The 21,215-nt window shown below is 40.5% G+C and overlaps 1 protein-coding gene across 1 annotated transcript in view; it reads left to right on the forward strand.

Moving 5' to 3' along the window:
- Positions 1-21,215, forward strand: part of MICU1 (mitochondrial calcium uptake 1) — a 205,935-nt gene that overhangs the window by 97,251 nt on the left and 87,469 nt on the right. Inside the window, exon 6 of the mRNA XM_081955835.1 lies at positions 6,271-6,385. Coding sequence (XP_081811961.1) covers positions 6,271-6,385 — 115 coding nt within the window. The remainder of the gene's footprint in view (positions 1-6,270; positions 6,386-21,215) is intronic.

Genomic DNA, 21,215 nt, shown 5'->3' on the forward strand with positions numbered 1-21,215 from the left:
CATATGCTGCCAATTAAAAGGAGATTACTTGAACTTTTGTGTACATTATGCTGTTAGCAAACCTGAAAGTGGTCAATGGGGATTGAAAGAGAATGATATTACAACAAATACAATGCGCAGAATCTTAAGCATTCATGTTTTTTCTAATGATTGTTCAGTTACTTTAATCCCAAATATGAGACCAAACAAATTATCTAAATTGTTAAGATGTATGCTGTTCTGGCACGCATGATACACAGTACATATTTGGTTTTGATGGAAAAACAGTGTATTGATTGCTTAAGATGATCTTTTTTAAAAAAAAGTATTGAAGTGTAAATATTAATGGCATGGAAAATATCACTGAACATTCACTGCTTTCTTTCATTATTTAAGACAAATGGTCAGTTTATAATCATTCTCCATTTTATAGTAATTGTGTTCCCTATATCTCTTGATATACAGACATTGTTCATTAAATGTTTTATATTATTATATGAAAGTTAAAATACTATAATATTTGAGGGCTAGCTGTGTTTGTAAAAACAATGCTGGTGTCTTTGAATTAAAATGATTATCTGTTTATAGTTTTGATGTGCTCTTACTGGCAATCTGCATTCATATTTCCAAACTAGATCAGATTACATCAAGATTTTCAAAACAGAAAGAAGTGGGTGGGGATTACACTTTTCTCAAATCCCTTCTAGTTCTTAGAGGCTTTTACCACTGCTTTTACCACTGTGTTGTAACGTTTAGACTATTTTTTCTGGAGCAGAACAAAGCATTGTAAGACAATGGGAATCAGAAAATGCTAATTATTTTCTCCAGCAGAAACTCCCCATAGGCTGCATCCAACCAACCTTCCTTCCTTCCTTCCTTCCTTCCTTCCTTCCTTCCTTCCTTCCTTCCTTCCTTCCTTCCTTCCCTCCCTCCCTCCCTCCCTCCCTCCCTCTTTCCCTCCTTCCTTCCTTCCGAACTAGCATGGCCAAAGTTGTATCCACATTTTTTTTAAAGCTAGAATTAATATATATATATATATATATATATATATATATATATATATATATATATATATATATATATATATATATATATATATATATATATATATATATATATATATATATATATATATATATATATATATATATATATATATATATATATATATATATATATATATATATATATATATATATATATATATATATTCTAATTTAATGCAATGTATTCCCTTCAATTTAAATATATATGCTCAAAAAAAAAAGGAAAAGAAAAAAAGCTGGAGACACAGATAAAAATTCAAAATCTGCTTATTAAATGCACACCGACCAAGGGTATATTGTAATGGGCATTGTTATGGTGATTAATAATATTAATGTGCTATAGTTCAATTTCTGAAATTGAATTTGTGGTACTAGTAAATAAAGCGATATAAATAATTATTTGGCATGTTTTTTTACATTTGGTGTTTCATAATTCATATATCTCAAAGCATATTACTAATCTCTGTGCTTTAATAAAGCCTTTGCAATCTTACGTGCTTGGCTTCGTTTATGTGATGACCGAGCTGTTCATAAATTGCTAGGTTAAATGTGGCAATCCTATTTTGAATTTAATTGCAGCTTCAAAATCCCCAGTCCTTTTTTTCCTTGATACAGAGGACAATGATACAGCTATATGTGTAAATGTACTTTGTGATACTGTAGAGTATATACGTTGTGCCTTACAACAATCAGACAATATTAACTTCTGTTTTAGAACAGATGAATATATTTGTTGTCACTTTGACAATCAGGCCTTTAGTGGTCTGTCTTAAAACATTTGTTCTCTTTTCCTGCCTGGTCCATACACAGCAACCTCATCAAAATGTATTCGCTTTTTATTCCTCATTTAATTAAAGGTCTCAACCAATGTTTCCCAACTGTGACATTTCCAGGTGCGTGAACTTGGAATCTCAGAATTCCGCAATCACTCATTGATTAGATGGTTATTGATTAGAGTTCCAAGGGTTGAAATGTACATATCTGGAAATTGCCATGTTTGGGAAATATTTGTCTAAACCCATCTGACAGAAATTGAACCGGTCACCTCTTTGACTATATATGTATTGCAGTAGAGAGAATATATGTTGGTATATACTATTCAACTGAGCGGTATGGTGGCCTAGTGGTGAAGACACTCGCCTCCCACTTGGAAGGTTGGGAGTTCAATCCTAGGTAGCATCAGATATTTCTCTCCTAGGGTACAAAGAAAAAAAATATACTGAGAAATCTGTGTGGCATCAGGAAGCGCATCCGGCCAGTAAGAGCTCAGCTCCATCCAGTCAACCTGACTCCACCCCGAATTAAAAGATTACAGGGTCGTAAAAAGGGAGTTCGTATACTATTCAGTTACACTATTATTATTTCTAGATGCTTGTACCCTATGGTTAGAGTCACTTTCATTTTTCTAGGAATATTATTTTAAATTCTAAACGGATTAAATTGAATTACTTAGTGTGACAATGAGCTTCAGACAATATTGAACAGACTCAGCCGATTTGGGGGAAATATAAAACTTTTCAGTAAGTCAAACTGTTTTTTTTTTTAAAATAATCATCATCACATTTTTGCAGTAATGCTTCCATTTTTATAAATGGGAACTTTATAAAATAGTTAATTTGATAACAGATAGAAATGAGTTTGGAATCCAGATGTAAAGAGGACTTACAATATGTGGGTAGAGCAGAATGTACTATTAGTCTTTCTGATGTCAATGGCAAGTCATTAAGAGAAGCCTAATCTACTTAGTATTAACTACATGTCATTTACTACTACTACTACTATTACTAGCACTGTTACTACTACCACTGATTATACCACGCCTGCATGCTTGCTTTTTAAATAACTTGCATTTGATTCAAGAGTAATAATGCATTGTGCTGGAATGATAGTTGGGGGAAATGGTATAAAACACATTCTTATGCAAGAGAAACTGGTTTATAATATGTGTTTGAATTACTGACATCCCTGTTGTAATAATCGATTTCACAAAACTGCATCAAGGTGTCAGAAGCTCATTCATTATGATATTTAGAACTCCATAATGTAAAGTGGATATTCTTAGCAGTAGTATATGCTGTATGAGATACATATTGTTACTACTCCTAATGTAAAGAAAGATACAGAATGCCATAATAAAATTGTAAATCATGATTGGGATAAACGTTTTACAAACAAAAGGCCTAACGTTTTACAAACAAAAGGCCTTTAAATGAGTTCAAAATCTTAACTAAAGTTCTGTCTCTCTCAATCTGAAATCTATACATAAGTGGAAATCAATCTCATTTCAGTGGAACTTTCTTTACAATTAGAGTTGCATGCTAAACAGATTCTAAAATGACAAGAGATAGTAGTAGTAACAGTATGATCGCCCAATCTTGAAATTATAATACTGTAAACAACAGAGTTCTGAGTTTAGGTACAGTTTTCATTAATCTTAGAGAGCAGTGAGTCTCAAAACTTTTTCCAGATGTTGTCAATTGTATGTGTAAATGTTGGACATACAATATCCTTATGTAGCTTTTCCTTTTGATTTTGTCGGAATGAATATAATGACACCGACAGAAGAGAATATTTGTAGTTCAACCATGAACTACATATTTGTGGGGTCCTTGGTGCTCTCTGAGCTTGGTTTTCTTTTTGCAGTTGTTTCATTACCCACCTAGGTAACATCATCAGTGCTAGAAGGGAGTGCTCTTTTTTATACACTAGTACCGGGATGGCGAACCTATGGCACGCTTGCCACAGGTGGCACATGGAGCCATTTGTCAGGGGACACAAGGCGTTGCCCTGTCAGCTGGCCAGTGCGCATGCACACGTTGGCCAGCTGAGTTCAGTCTTTTTTTTGAGGCCATTTTTCGCCCTCCCCAGGCTCCAGAGGCTTTATAGGAGCCTGGGGAGGGTGAAAACCGCTTCCATTGCCCCCCTGGAGGCCCCCCGGAGGCTTCAGGAGCTTCCTTGAAGGCTACGGAGGGCAAAAAACGACCCTACAAGCAAACCGGAAGTCCGTTCCTGAACTTCCAGTTTGACCATAGGGCCATTTTTTTGCGCTCTGTAGGCTTTAGGGAAGCTCCTGAAGCCTCTAGAAGGCCTTCGGGGGGAGGGGGACAGGGGAGGCTGTTTTTGCCCTCCCCAGGCTCCTATAAAGCCTCTGGAGCCTGGGAAGGGCAAAAAAAGCATGCAAAAAATGGGGGGGGGAGTGCTGGTCATGCGTGCATTCACGCTGGGGTCATGGGTGGGGCACGCCCATGCGCGACCCTCCTGCGCTCCCCCCCTTTTGGCACGCGAGCCAAAAAAGGTTCGCCGTCACTGCACTAGTAGCTTGCCCTGTCGGTGGGGGTGTTCTTGGGTGGTTCGTTTGTTAGGCGGTTATTTATTGTTTGAAAGCCACCAAGTTCAGAGAACCTCAAAGACTTCATAAATATAATGAGTGAATACTGGTATCAGTATTTTGCAGAAGAAGTACAACTTTGCTACATCTCACGCTCCCTAAAATGTTTTCACAACATTTGGTGCAGAGGTGGGTTCCTACCGGTTCGGACCGGTTCAGCCCAAGTAGGTAGTAACTCGGCTTGCCACGCCCCTGAACCAATTCTATCGGTGGCGGCACCATCTTTTATTTGTTGGGTTCTGCGCATACGCAGAACAATCGTCTTTGCAAAAATTTTAATTTCCCCCCCTTTTCTAATGTGCACATGTACATACCTTTTTTAGGTGCAAATGCACAAGTGCACGGAGGAGGCAGTAATGCCGGTAGCAACTCACCCCTGGTTTGGCAATGACCCTTTCTCTCAGTATGATTACTTACTTTTATTACGGCTTTATCTCCAGTTCTGCTACTTCAGCCAGAAATAGAACGATAGCATCAGGCAGCATCTGAATCTCTTATCTCAGTTTCTAATCAATGCCTTCTCTACGTTTCTTAATTATGACTGTTATCGTTTCAAATGTTTCTTGCTCTTCAAATGCAACAGATGATGATGTGAATGTGCTTTAAGTGTTGTTGCTTAACAAATTGTCTTTCCTTTATCTCATATATGATGGGATCCTCGCTAGACAGAGGTAACAGATAGGGGACAGTTGTATAACTGGACCCTGGTGTGTTGTTGATGGTGTCTTTTGTTCCCTAATACCGCTCTTAAATTTGTGCTTGTGATTTATGTGCTCCCGTGCTTGCATATTTCATATACATTAACCACCACTCACTTTTTAATATTTCTACTTCCTCTTCTCTGTGTGTGTGCTTGTGTGTGTGTGTGTGTGTATGGTGCTTGCCTTCTAATGTTTTCTAATACTTCTGAAAAAAAACTATTTTAAAATGATAGAACTCAGCCTCTCTAACCCAATGTTTGCATCTTTTTTTGGCCTTTAAAACTTCAGAAGGCAAAATGACTTAATAGCTTTTAGTTTACTAATTCAATCTATGGATGGAATGAGAAAGAAAAGAAATTGTTGGATCAGAACGGTCTGTCTGCATTACAATTACCAATTGATGATAAACTGTGGCCTCTTAATCATGACACTGAGATTAGATTCGGTCTTTTATCTTTATTTTCATTAGCGTATCATTTCCCAGTCCTACTGTTTAAAAAGAGTTTTGCATTATGTATGCCTCACCTAAAATCATAGCCAAGACAAATCCTTTAAATCACGTCTGCAAAGCTTCAAAGCTAGTTAAGTTTTGCAGTTTTAGAAAATACGTGGTACTATTAATTCTGGTTTCCTGAAATGTTCATATAGTGCAACACTGCTATTAAATTCAAGTGCTGTAACCTTCAGTATTTTATCTGCGCATAGAAGTATAAAAGCTCTCCAAACCAGCCATCAGTAAATTCTTTCTGATCACTATGTATTAAAGGTGGCAAGATAGAAGCTTTAAATTACCTGCTTATAAAGTTAGAAGGAAACAAGGCATATCTTGATTTGCCTTGGATTGAAAATGTTAATAGCATGATCCCAGCCTGCTCAGTTAGAAATAATTTACTATTCAAAAGGATTTAGATTTCAATAAAGACCGAAATTTATATAAAAATATAGATAGAAGGGAACTTGGTTTTAATATTTTAACCCCCCAAAGCCCATCTGACAGATTTAAAGGCTGGAAAGATATCTGAATGGTAATAGAAGGGATTTAGAAAATGAATAATGGCAATAATAATAATAATAGAGTATTAAAGCTGTGGTGTGTTATTAATTAAACCTATTTTTCTTCTCTTGGGATTGTGGTATTCGTAATCTTTTAAAATAGAGAATTTCCCAGGAACGTGAGAAGTTTGCAGATGAAGACAGCATCTTTTATGCCCTTGGAGAATGTGGCTTGATTTCCTTTTCTGATTATATCTTCCTCACAACAGTCCTGTCAAGTAAGTACATGTTTTTGTTCCATACTGTTTCTATTTCAGGTGGTTTTTTTTTTCTAAATACAGAAAACGAGAGTTTGAAGGGATCTGTTATTACCGCTTAAACACCATCGGCATTGACAAAATCACCATCAGTCAATTGCAAAAGGCAACTTTGCTTGGAACAGCTTACATCCTGCAACGATTCCTCTACAATTAAACAATGTCTGCCTACCCTAAGTCCTTGAGAAGGACTTGATAGGTGGATAAAAATGTCAAATCCAGTCTAGACATCTGGATGATTGTACAATGCACCATGACAATTTTAATGTGTGTGTGATTTGTTCAGGCTCACAGTTGTTGTCAGTGTGCATTCAATTCTCCATTTTTAGATGATTTCTTTGGGTCCCATTTGGGCTGATGTATATCAGAAATGAACAAGCTCTTTTCTTCTTTCTCTTGGAAACATTCCTGCTTTGTCAATTTTGGATTTGGCTTCAGCCCTCTGTCATTTATCTTGCTGTGGAAAGAGCAGCACTGATTCTGTCTGGTTGAGAGTATTCTCTCCCTATCTTGTTCTAAGTCATTTGGCTGGGAAAACTGCACATATTCGGCATTTGGCCCCCGTGAAGGCAGGAAAAGAATTATATGTGCATCATTAAATTCTCTATCTGGAAAGATTTGAAATCTCACAAAACTTGTATGGAAATTAAAAGTCAGAGCACATCAGCTCCAAATATGCTAAATATTATATTTACCAAGCCTATTAACTCTATGTTAGCCTCTTCAATAAGCAGAAGACACATCATGAAACTCTTTTAGGTGTTTAAGAAGCAGCCTCAGCACATGAACAAGATTCAAGTCAGGCCCTGATCCCTGTAATTTCATACCTACAGTGACTACTGGGGATCACAGATGCATGTTGGCTCAGTGGCTGAATGATGCTGGAGATGGTCTCAGCTCTGGTGGTTCAAGCTCTAGCTCTGCATGGCAGGGTGAGTTCTGTCACTCACCTCAGCTTCTGTCCACCTAACAGTTTGAAAACATGTGATGCAAGTAGATAGATAGCTACCACTTTGGTGGGGTGACGAGCTGGTGCTCTGTGCAGGCAGTCAGATTCCTGACCGCTTTGAACTTTCCCAGTTCTGGCGCCCACTTGCAAGGCACTTCCAGAAAGGGAGAAGACCTTAGGAGACACTGCAAAAAAGAGCTGCTTGTCTTTTTCTCTGGTGTGAAGCCAGCTCGCCCTTCCGTGGTACAACTTGCACAAGCGTTTCCTATAACAGGGCTGCTACCTTGGCAAGCCAAACTGCTATTCTACAGTAGCATTGTGGACTCTTGGCTATGTAACAACACCACACGCTAACAACAACAACAGGGGATCACCATAGTTTCTAACAGAATCCTACTGAAGCTAGCATTTTTGTTCTGTCATTGAATTGTGGCATTTCTTGCCTGTGCACCAGTTTGCTACATGAGCTAACTTTCCATGTTTGAATGGGGAGGTGAGACTTACTGTATTTTCCCGAAAATAAGTCTGGATCTTATATTAATTTTTGCTCCAAAAGACGCATTAGGTCTTATTTTCAGGAAAATATACGGTAAATGCGTCTGGCTGATGATCTTAACTGGGGCTTATTTTTGGAGTAAGGCTTATATTACAAGCACGCTGAAAAATCACGCTAGAGCTTATTTTCCCATTATTTTCGGGGAAGCACGGTAGCTGAAGCCTTTTGTTCCTCCCTTCCCAGTTTCTGATCAAACAAGTGGAATTTTGCGATGCCCAAAGGTATTGAGATAGTGAGTCCAGAAGGCAATGAGGGCATTGCTGGTCGGCTATATTTATCACAGAAAACAATTGTGTACGTAGCTGAGAGAACTGACCGTCTTTTACAAAAACACACACCTGCACAAAGAGAATAAATAATCTGTCTGCCAATGTTTTTTGTTTTGAAAACAACCAATTTGGCCAGGTGAATAGTCTGTTGGCAAGAAGGAACAATAGTATAAATATGAAATGCTTTTCCCATTTTCCGCTGTGCACAGGCATTATTAGGTCTCATTTTCAGAATAGCACAACTGAAAGAAGCTGAGGCATCAGAAGAGCCGTTCCCATGTTAACATTCCTTGCGGCTAGAAGAATAAAGAGAGGGAAATGCTTGTTCCTCCAGGAAAATCCTTGCTGTGGAATTAAAGAGTTTAAAGATTCGACATGCAGCACGCCAAGTTCTTTCGTATCTTTACGAGAATGAGTTCCATGCATTTAAAAAAAAAATGCTGCATAATGAATTCAGCAACCTCAAGCCTTTTGATGGTTCTGCTGCTCTTTGCACTTTTGTGATTATAAAATTTTGGGACTAGCTGAGCTTCTGCTATCAGAGAACCTTTATAAACAACTATCCGATCAGACTAAACATGTCACCTAGTACAAAAAGTTTCTGAAACTGAGATATTGATCCCACTAAGAACGAAACCTTCTTTGAGTGGTGTAGGTTGTGGACACCCTAATGCTTTCCATTTAAATGAAGCATTGTCAGGGCAATGGAATATGAGGAAAGTGGAAGAAAGGAACAATAGGATTAGTCTTTCTACACCTTAGCATCGTGATGGCGAACTTATGGCACGGGTGCCAGAGATGCCACGCAGAGCCCTCTCTGATGGCACACGAGCCATCTACCCAGTTCAGCTCTGCCACATATGTGCGCGCACCTTCCGCCGGTCAGCTGGTCTTTGAGCCTCTGCTGCATATGTGCAGGGGTGGGGCATGCATATGCACTGGGTGTGGGTATGGGATGGGCGCACTCGCATGCGCGGGGATATGGCCGTGTAGGGGCCACACACGTGCTTTGGGCACACGGTCCAGAAAAGGTTAGCCATTACTGCCTTAGCAAATGGTTAAATGTGTTGCCAATTCATATTTATTAAAATGTGTTGAGTGCAATTTGTCCTCAGTCATCTTCTATATTGGTTAAGAGTCTGTGGGCAATGATTTGCAGTTTCAGTTTTCAGTTTCAGTTTATTAAATTTATAAACCGCCCCCTCTCCCCGAGGGGACTCGGGGGAGACAAGGATGTAGTTGACATTATTCACAGTACGGGTGTTTTGCTGTATGATAATGCAAATTCCTCATGATTGTACCCTTGGGCAACTAAGCACCACGTTTAATCAATGTAATTTGATTAAAGTTACTTGCATTTACAGGGAGTAATCAATTCAGTTCACTTTCCTGATAAGGCCATATGCCAGTTATCAGAAAAGTGTAATTACTAGAGTTAGAAAGTGAGAGGAGATTATGGCCTATTGTGTGCAGCAGCAGAATAGAGCCTGCGTTGTCCAAGCCTGCAATAATAATTACTGGATTGCAAGGGAGTACCTGGAATCCAGGCCATCTCTCTTATTTTTGCTTAATTTAAATCCCAATACAACTACTACTTCTTTGGAATGTGAAGATAATTATATTCTCCACCCTTGTCATTTCCTTTTGGAGATAGCGCCTATCTGTTTCCTTGATGTTTTCTTGTTCCTCCTTTGCTGTGTTGGTGTTAAATTATCCACCTGTTTAGACTCTAGAAAGAGTGGACAGAAGTGCAAGAAAGATGATTAGGGGACTGGAGGCTAAAACATATGAGGAACGGTTGCAGGAACTAGGTATGTCTAGTTTAATGAAAAGAAGGACTAGGAAAGACATAATAGCAGTGTTCCAATATCTCAGGGGTTACCACAAAGAAGAGGGAGTCAAACTATTCTCCAAAGCACCTGAGGGTAGAACAAGACGCAATGGGTGGAAACTAATCAAGGAAAGAAGCAACTTAGAACTGTGGAGAAATTTCCTGACAGAACAATTAATGAGTGGAACAACTTGACTCCAGAAGTTGTGAATGCTCCAACACTGAAAGTTTTTAAGAAGATGTTGGATAACATTTGTCTGAAGTTGTGTAGGGTTTCCTGCCTAGGGAGGGGGTTGGACTAGAAGACCTTCAAGGTCCCTTCTGTTATTCTATTCTATTCTATTTCAAGTGTAGATGTTTGGCTTCTGGGAGAGATACGAATTGCTTTTGGTGTGCTCACCTGCTACCTTAACAATGGACTTGGCATGAAATCAAAATCCGCACAACAGTTTTCATTCCTTGACTCTTATTCTTTGGTCCTGAGCTGTAATAGCCTATTGGTTTTCTTCCTCCAATAAAATAATCTGTTGCTGCTTTTAGTGAATTTAACTATGAAGGACAAGAACAGAATAAATTTACCTTTATTGGAACATTGAATACCAATGAGCTATTTGTATGCGGCCATAATTGCAGCTATTAATTTGGTTATATAAACAAATACAGCGGAAGGAACCCACACTTTAACGCTGCAATCCAAATTGAGGATAACAAAAGTTAAGTTGATAAAGACACGAAGGAACTATTGCCTAGACCAGTGATGGCAAACCTTTTCATCACTGAGTGCCCAAACCAGAATGCGCACACATGCTGAAGCGCCGTAAACCCGAAGACCAGCTGGCTGGTGCGCATGCGTACCAGCCACCTCGTCTTCGGGTTTATAGCATTGGTCTTTAGGCCTGCTGGAGCGCTGTAAACCCAAAGATAAGGTGGTCTTTGGATTCCCGGCACTCTGGCGCGCACAAACACCGGCTGGTCAGTTTGCATATGTGCACTGGAAACCAGAAGAGCCGCTGACGATGGCGTGCGTGCCCACAGAGAGGGCTCTGTGTGCCATGCGTGCCAGAGGTTCGCCATCATGGGCCTAGGGAAAGGGGCCGGAAGTGCAACATAGATCATGTTTGAAAGCAGCTCAGAGAAACACCTCCATAAGAAAGAAGAGCAGGTACAGAATAATCAGGCTTGCAAGATTCTGTTATAATAGTCAGTCTCAATAAAAAAGTAATTTTAGTCTTCTTTTGGTGTTGGTTCCCCGGTCTGATCTATCTATGTAGTGGAGCTAACAGATGGATACTTACTTGGGTATAAGAAATTAGTGGTTGTTCCTCCTGAGTAGAGTGCCCTGTGAGTGAGATCTATTCCATTTGTCAATGGAATCTTCTATGTAAACAGAACATTTGTGGCCATAAGTAGTGAAACACTTCCTCGGTAAGCAACATGGAAAATGCAACCTCACTGAAATTCAGTTAGTTGAGATCTGTACTTGTCTACGGAGATTCTCAGGCATCCAGGTCCTGGTTGTTCCAAAGGTGCTTTTTTTCAAGAGGCAACTGGACTTTCTTTGTTTTTCCTTGAAGAGGTTTTGCTTCTCATCGAAGAAGCTTCTTCAGTTGTGAACTGAAGAAGCTTCTTGGATGAGAAGCGAAATGTCTTCAAGGAAAAGTCTAGTTGCCTCTTGAAAAAGCACGGTTGGGAGGCCTATATACTTGCAACTGATTTGAAGCAAGAAAAATTAAATGTCCCAACATGGATGTTCAATGTAATAGACTAGAATAACAGAGTTGGAAGGGGCTTGGAGGTCTTCTAGTCCAACCCCCTCCTTAGGCAGGAAACCATACACCACTTCGGATAAATGGTTATCCAACATCATCTTAACAACGTCCAGTGTTGGAGCATTCACAACTTCTGAAGTTGTTCCACTGATTAATTGTTCTAACTGTCAGGAAATTTCTTCTTAGTTCTAAGTTGCTTCTCTCGTTGTTTAGTTTCTACCCATTGCTTCTTGTCCTGCCCTCAGGTGCTTTAGATAATAGTTCGACTTCCTCTTCTGCACCTCTCCTTCGTACTGCGGAATACCATCTTATCTCCTTCCATTGTATACCTCCAGCCCATGTATATTTATATTTTTGAAAGTTCCAATAGACCTTCTGTAAATGAATATCCAATAGAGAAACAGTTTTAAAACATCTGTGTAATTTGCTCAAGAAAATGGGTTCTGGTTATTCTTTTTGTTGTTACTGCAGTGTTTATGGTTGGCCAGGGCTCAAATAAAATCATATCCCTTTTACAAGCAAGGAGCCGTTTGCATACTGCATAGAAAAAGAAGTCTGCTACCATATTTTATTCATAAGTGATTTACTGCTCTCGAGCAGTCTGTTTCCCTAATTCGCTCTGTGCGTCTTATACATTTATTTATTTTTTTCAAAAGACATGATACAAGATTTTAAATTGTGTCAGGGTTTCCTGTCTTCTATTGAAATGTTAGGGCAAAATAGCTTAGAGGACTTTGCAGTGCTGTTCATCTGTTTCTCCAATGTTAATTTTTTTCAGCACAGTTTGAATTTCCTTAGTGGGGAGACACAAGGTTAAGGGAAATGAGCTGACTTTGCTTTTTTTTGTGTGTCTATAAGTTGGAAGAAATTGCATTTTGGGCAGCTTGTTGGAAACATGGTAGTGAAAAACATAATAAAAATCTCCTGCTTATTATTATTTTAAGTTATCCCGATTTTCTGTTTTAAAAGTACTTGTTTAGTAATCTCATCTATTAAAAATATTCTATTTACCATGTTTCCCTGAAAATAAGACAGGGTCTTATTTTCTTTTGACCCCCGAAATAAGCGCTTGGCCTTATTTTCTGGGAGGTCTTATTTTTGAGATGCAGGAGGCGGCGAGCGTGGTCACCTCGTGGATGCTGCTGTGTTGCCATATTTTTGGGGAGTGCTTATTTTAAAACCTGCACTCAAAAGCCTGATTGGGCTTATTTTCGGGGAAACGGTATTTATTTTATTAGTTGTAGCTGCTTTTTTTTAATGCTGTGGTATCTCACAAAGTAAAAACAAACAAACAATATAATACAGGTAGTCCTTGACTTACAACCACAGTGGAGGCCAAAATTTCTGTTGCTAAGTGAAACATTTATTAAGTGAGTTGTTGCCCCATTTTCCGACCTTTCTTGCCTCTGTTGTTAAGTGAATCACTGCCGTTGATAAGTTAGCATGGTTGTTAAATGAATCTGGCTTTCCCATTGACGTTGCTTGTCAGAAGGCCACAAAAGGTGATCACATGACCATGGGATACAACAGTGGTCATAAATATGAATCAAATGGGGATTCTGCGAAGGTTTCAACTATGAAAAATGGTCATAAATCACTTTTTTCCCTCTGCCCTTGTAACTTTGAACAGTTGGTAAATGAACTGTTGCAAGTTAAGGGCTGCCTATATAGCAGTGATGGCGAACCTATGGCACGCGTGCCACAGGTGGCACACGGAGCCATTTGCCAGGGCACGCGAGGCGCTGCCCTGTCAGCTGGCCAGCACGCATGTGCGCGCTGGCCAGCTGAGTTCACCCTTTTTAAAAGCCATTTTTTGCCCTCCCCAGGTTCCAGAGGCTTTATAGGAGCCTGGGGAGGGCTAAAAGAGCCTCCCCTGCCCCCCCCAGACGCCCTCAGTCCCTGAAGCCTTCGGAACGCTTAAAACGACCCTCCGAGCAAACCGGAAGTGACTTCCGGTTTGCTCGGAGGGTCGTTTTGAGCGCTCCGAATGCGTCAGGGAAGCCTCTGGACAGTACCTGAAGCCTTCGGAGGGTCATTTTGAGCGCTCCAAAGGTTTCAGGGACTGTCTGGAGGCTTCCCTGATGCCTCCGGAGGACGTCCTGGGGGGCGGGGGAGGCTGTTTTTGCCCTCCCCAGGCTCCTATAAAGCCTCTGGAGCCTGGGGAGGGCGAGAAAAGCATGTAAAAGGGGGGGGAGCGCCTGTAGTGCACGCATACGCACTGGGGTCGCGCATTGCATTATGGGTGTGGCACGCCCGCACATGACCCCCCCTGAACTCCCCCCATTTATGGCACGCAAGCCAAAAAAGGTCCGCCATCGCTGCTATATAGTGATTGAAGTGCTGGATTAGGAAGAGGGAGTCCCAGATTTTACTCATCATTTTGGCACAGAAGTCAGATGGTGATTAGGTCACTCACATTCTCTGCATCCTAAATTAGGAAATTGAAAAACATCTATCAACCCACCCTGTATCAGCATGGTAAACAACCTTCAGTGTAGTGACTTTCATCCTGCAGTAGAATCATCATATCAACCACAATAACAGCAGGGTCACGGATGCCCTCTGTCTGCCACAGAAAATTCCTCACAAAGAATATCAAGGATTGTGGTCCTGTTTGGTAGTTTATTTCACCCTAGGACCGTGATGGCACAAGAACCTATGGCACGCGTGTCCAAAGTGGCACACAAAGCCATGTTGCCTGGCACATGCGGCCTTGCCTGTTTGTCTTCCTGAGTTTTGGCGCACATGCACATGCCACAATCAGCTATCCTTCGCAATGCTGAAAACTGGCCTGCGCATGCGCAGCTGATCGTTGGGTGCGCATGAGTGCTAGAACCCAAAAGTGAGGCTTTTCCAGAGCGCTGCCCCAGTGAGCGCACGCACCCACCCATGAACAACGTTTTTGTGCTGGAAACGTTTGCCAATCACTGTCCTAGGATGTTGGATAGATGACTGTAGCTTCACAGTTTCAGCTTTTCTTGTGTGACCTTCTATCTTCAACCTCAATGATCTCTTGCAGGTTCTTAGTTCTATGTTACATACAGTACATTTGAAAGGAATCATACCACTATTGTCTATGGAGATTCTCAATCATCCAGGTCATGGTTGTCCCAAAGGTGCTTTTTTTCAAGAGGCAACTGGACTTTCTTGTTTTTGTTTGGAGATGATTCGCTTCTTATCCAAAAAACTTCTTCAGCTCTGAAAAAGTTTCTTGGATGAGAAGCGAAACGTCTCCAAAGAAAAAGCAGAAAATCCAGTTACCTCTTGAAAAAAAGCACCTTTGGGACATACCACTATTGCTTGTAAGGTTGTGTATGATTTATTAGCCCTGGCATCCTTTTTCCAACATTTTTTTTAAAATTCCTTGTCGTTTCCCCCTGTATCTTTGTTCATTTATATATCTTCAGTGAATATTTCCCTTAACCTGCTTGCTGTATGATGCCCTATGACTATTGGTTACAGCTTTGTGTGAGAGTTGAAGAAATATCGTGCAGTTCTCTTTTCTGAGAGCGCACAAAACGGTATTAGGTTGGATGTTGGCGAATTGGATTGTGTTTTTGCACACATGGAAACCTGGACTTGTATAGTTTAATCTCTTTCGTTTGTAGAAGTACAGGCCAAGCTTGTAAGCATGAGTCAAGATGAATGCGTTTGCTCTTAATTCAGAGACAATCCCATCAGAGACAATCCAATCAAATTATTTATACTGAGGGAGAACCAGGCTACGGGGATTTGAGTGGGAGGAGAAGAATAAAGACGTAACTCCTACTTGATTGATTTCGGGCCATTGATTCATTTTTGACTTCTAGCAACCACACTTTTCTCCATGGTGACCTATCTTTAACCTGTTCTTTCAAACCTCCCAACGGTGCATTCACCACCGTTTTAACGGAGTCCATCCATGGTGGGATTCAAATTTTTTTACTACCGGTTCTGTGGGCGTGGCTTTGTGGGTGTGGTGTGCTTTGGTGGGCATGGCAGGAGAAGGATACTGCAAAATTCCCATTCCCTCCCCACCCCGCTCACCTGTTTTCCAGCTCTGTTCTCCTGTTCAGGGCAACAAAAGAAGATCAGATGTGAGGCTGGGAGGCATCAGGACCAGGGCCAGCCTATTTACCGGTTCTCCAAACTATTTCCGCTACTGAGGAGAGGAGAAGAGAGGAAGGGAGAGGGAAAGAAGAAAGGAGAAAGGAGAGGAAGACATGGAGGGGAAGTAAGAGTAGGAGAGAGGGCAGGAAGGGGAAGAAGAGGGGAGCAGTGGGGTAAAGGAAGGGGAAGAAGAAAAGAGAAAGGAGAGGAGGAAAGAAGAAAGTAGAGAAGAAGGGAAGGAAGGAGAAAAGGAGAGGGAAGGAAAAGTAGGGTTGTGGTAAAACAAGATGGACGTATGGGATGGCAGGTAAAACAATCCCGATTATATGTTTAAATTTTTAGATGAAGAAATGAATTGTTATAAATGTTAAAAGATAACACACAATACTAATAATAACTACAGTATGTGAATGTAGATTTGTGGATGTGTGTATGAAGAATAAAAATTAAAAAAAACTTTCTTTAAAAAAATTTCCGCTACCTGTTCTCCTGAACCCGTAAGAGCTGGCTAAATGCCACCTCTGATCAGAGCCTCTTCCAAAGAACTGGGTCCTTGCACAGTGTGTCTGAAATAGAATAATTTAAGCCTGGTCATTTGTGCCTCAAGTGAGAATTCTAGATTGAAATTCCAACTTAACCAACTCCTCTGTTACCCTCAACCATTACAGAGCTCTCTGCCTGCTTAAATTTGGAAAGAAAGAAAAAAAATATTCATTGAGTTTTCACACCCTATTTAGTTGCAGTTGGAGCAAATTAAACCATTCTGCGAGGATCTTTTTATGTATGTCAGTCATTAGCATGTTATTTTATGCCACAAATTGGAATGCTTTCCTTATAAGACTAATAGCTTTGGCTGAATTGAAAACTGTCTTTTTCCTCCATACCTTCAAAAATTAGCCACAGAGAGATTTCGGTAACATCTGCCATCCACTGTTTAATATTTACTGCCAATATGCTTCATTCACTTTGCCAAATCTCCGGCTGAGATAGTTGGAGATTTGGGACTGAAAATAATTGTGGATCAGGAGCAATCATATTGTAAAGCATTTGACAGAGGCAGGATGTTACCTTCATAATGCCATTTGCTTTATTTATAAAATTTCTTGACTGCCTATCTTACCATAGGGTAAGACTGAGAGGCTTACATACACACACACGTGTGTGTGTGTGTGTGCGCGTGTATATACATATATATAATACATATTTATATATCACTCAGACTGTATATGTATACACACACATGCATATATGTGTGTGTGTGTGTGTGTGTGTGTTGTATTTGTGCTGATAAATAAATAAAGGGAGACTAGTATAGATCCATTTCGAGCTATTTAGCTCTCATCAGCTAGCCATACCCTTACCGGGATTTGAACCTGGGCTGTATTACATATTAGGCAGGAATCTTAGCCACTATGCCACAGGCTCTCCTCTTTTATCAGCTGAGCCAGGGAAATAAGTATGTATTTGTGTTACAACCCCTGGTATGCCCAAATATGGGAGAAAGCTCACTACTCCCTCCTTCTGTCCTTCGGCTCATCACAGAAAACCATCCAGGCAGAAAACCATATTTTTATTTTTAATGTTGCCTTTTTATATTTGTGTTGTATTTGTGCTGATAAATAAATAAAGGGAGACTAGTATAGATCCATTTCGAGCTATTTAGCTCTCATCAGCTAGCCATACCCTTACTGGGATTCGAACCTGGGCTGTATTACATATTAGGCAGGAATCTTAGCATTTGGGCATACCAGGGGTTGTAACACAAATATGGTTTTCTGCCTGGATGGTTTTCTGTGATGAGCCGAAGGACAGAAGGAGGGAGTAGTGAGCTTCCTCCCATATTTGGGCATACCAGGGGTTGTAACACAAATACATACTTATTTCCCTGGCTCAGCTGATAAGGAGGACAGCCTGTGGCTTAGTGGCTAAGGCTCCTGCCTAATATATAATACAGCCCAGGTTCAAATCCCAGTAAGGGTATGGCTAGCTGATGAGAGCTAAATAGCTTGAAATGGATCTATACTAGTCTCCCTTTATTTATTTATCAGCACAAATACAACACACACACACACACACACACACACACATACACACAATCAGCAAAAATGCAACACAAAATGGTTTTTCTGTCTGGAAGGCTCCTGGATTGGGGCTGAAAGGCAAAAGGGAAGCAATATGCTCCCTCCCATATTTGGGCACACCAAGTGCTTTGACAAAAGAAAAAACACACACAGACACTCTCAATTAAAACCTAAATAATTAAAATAAGATTAAGACCTAAAGAACATAAGGAGAGGAGGAAAAGAGGGGCGAGGGGGGATCAGTTGTTACTTTAAGCCTGGCACACTTCAACTCCCAGAATTCCTCAGCCAGCTGGCTGGAGAATTGTGGGAGTTGAAGTCCGCCAAGCTTAAAGTTGCCAAGGTTGGAGACCCCTGTTCCAGAGGCCGTCCTCCTGGACACACACACACCCAACTGGAATACTTGGGCAGATGAGACCTGATGCATGCCTCTACTGCCAACATGGGTGAGGTGAGACGGACTGCCAATCCCAGTGGGCTGAGAAGGTACCCCAAGTAACCTGGACCCATGCCATGAAGGAAATGCCATCCTGAGATATTCACAAAACAAATCTAGAATAGCAGTTTCTTTTACAGTAAAACAAATCCTTCTACATGCTTTGTTTTTCGCTGTATTCAGCATGATCAGTCTTACCAAATGAGATTGTTGGAAGATATAGTCCCATCCTTCTGCAGGATGCCAAGTTGGGGCAAGCTCTTGTACAGTATCCAATCATGTGTTTATTATGGAAATCATAGTCCATGGGTTTTCAGAGGTCCCCCCCTCCTCCGCTTGTCAACTAACAGTATAATGCTGAAAGAGAAGGCCTGTCCATTCATTTGTACATTACCACTTATCCGTCTTTTGAAGAGGCAAGTTTACAGATGAAACTCAAAAAATTAGAATATTGTGCAAAAGTTCATTTATTTCAGTAATGCAACTTAAAAGGTGAAACTAATATATGAGATAAGACTCATTACATGCAAAGCAAGATAGTTCAAGCCGTGATTTGTCATAATTGTGATGATTATGGCGTACAACTCATGAAAACCCCAAATCCACCATCTCGGAATATTAGAATATTACATGCAATCAATAAAACAAGGATTGTACATAGAACAATATTGGACCTCTGAATGGTATAAGCATGCATATGTACTCAGTACTTGGTTTGGGCCCCTTTTGCAATAATTACTGCCTCAATGCGGCGTGGCATGGAAGCTATCAGCCTGTGGCACTGCTGAGGTGTTATGGAAGACCAGGATGCTTCAATAGCGGCCTTCAGCTCTTCTGCATTGTTCGGTCTCATGTCTCTCATCTTTCTCTTGGCAATGCCCCATAGATTCTCTATGGGGTTCAGGTCAGGCGAGTTTGCTGGCCAATCAAGCACAGTAATCCCATAGTCATTGAACCAGGTTTTGGTGCTTTTGGCAGTGTGGGTGGCTGGAAAATGAAGTCAGCATCCCCATAAAGCTTGTCTACGGAAGGGAGCATGAAGTGCTCCAAAATCTTCTGGTAGACGGCTGCGTTGACCCTAGTCTTAATGAAGCACAGTGGTTTAAAGTCCTCTTTTCTGATGAGAGCAACTTTTGCATCTCATTTGGAAACCAAGGACCCAGAGTATGGAGGAAGAATGGAGAGGCCAATCAAGCACAGTAATCCATGGTCATTGAACCAGGTTTTAGTGCTTTTGGCAAAAGGTTCCATGCCACGCTGCTTTGAGTCAGTAATTTCTGCAAAAGGGGCCCAAACCAAGTACTGAGTACATATGCATGCTTATACTTTTCAGAGATCCGATATTGTTCTATGTACAATCCTTGTTTTATTGATTGCGTGTAATTTTGCATGTAATTTTCTGAGATGGTGGATTTGGGGTTTTCATGAGCTGTACGCCATAATCATCACAATTATGACAAATCACGGCTTGAATTATCTTGCTTTGCATGTAATGAGTCTTATCTCATATATTAGTTTCACCTTTTAAGTTGCATTACTGAAATAAATGAACTTTTGCACAATATTCTAATTTTTTGAGTTTCACCTATATATCCTTAATTAGTAACTCTCTGAATAGTCACATCATTTCATGTCTCCTTTAAAAAAAAAATCTTATTTGCGGGGGCGGGGTTTTTTCTTATTCTAGTGCATGCGCTCAAAAGCCCGATTGGGCGTATTATCCGGGGAGGTCTTATTTTCAGGGAAACAGGGTAGGAGCCACCTTTGGTGGGAAGGTAATAGCATTCCTTGTACCTCTGGCATTTAATCTTGCCGGCCACATGACCACGGAGGCGTCTTTAGACAGTGCTGGTTCTTTGGTTTTGAAATGAAGATGCCACCACCCCCTAGAGTCAGGAACAACTAGCACATATGTGCGAGGGGAACCTTTACCTTTACCGTATGCTTGAAATGTATATATTGATAGCAGATAGATATATAATCTTCAAAGCTTAATTGTGAGGTGGAATTGATGAAACTCCGGATGGCCAGAAATATTCTCCAAATCACGGCAGACCATAATTAAAATACTGGCCATGGAGAAGTATCACTCTAAAGCGTGCTGAATTTAAACAAAATATAACAAGCGTATTAGAGGCATAATTCTCTTCTACACTTTGGGAGAATAGCATCCTATGCAATTTAAGGCAGTTCCAGATGGCCAGTTTTCCATCATTCAAGTCTTCGTTTCACTTTTGAAATGGAACTGGGCTGGAACAAGCTTTTCTCATTATTAAAGTTACCAAAATGCTAGGGGCTACCTCTGTATAAGTCTGTTGTGTTTCCTGAAAACTGGACTTCAATCAGAATCTGTCCTTCCTGACCAACAAGCGAGGAAAGGTGTCTTAGTCAATTTGTGTTCAGCTGTTGGCCAATGACTTAAGTGCCAGGTCCCATCTATTCAATGTTATACTTAGGAGTGGAGGAACCTCTCTCTTTCTCTCTTCTACCCAGCACTTGGTTAGACATCCATAACAATTTCAAGGCTGTGGGGCTCTCTGAACTTGATTGTTTTCTTGCAGACATTTTATTACCGAGCAAGGTAACGTTATTACTGCTGCTCAGTCTTGTTCTGATCTAGGCTTCCCCAGCAGCACGAAGCTGAATCCTCATCCCGATAAACCCCTTTTATTTAATTTACAGTGAATTCCTCTCCAGCGAAGTCCCAGCCCACAGTCTTTTAAGATAGTTCACAATTACTGACCTTTATCAGGCTTGGAGAGTGACCAGACCGATACCTTTCAGACTTGGCAATACTTGGCAAGAATGCAG

This window comes from Natrix helvetica, assembly GCF_964273705.1.
Source record: "Natrix helvetica genome assembly, chromosome: 5".
NCBI classification, from domain to species: Eukaryota; Metazoa; Chordata; class Lepidosauria; order Squamata; family Natricidae; genus Natrix; species Natrix helvetica.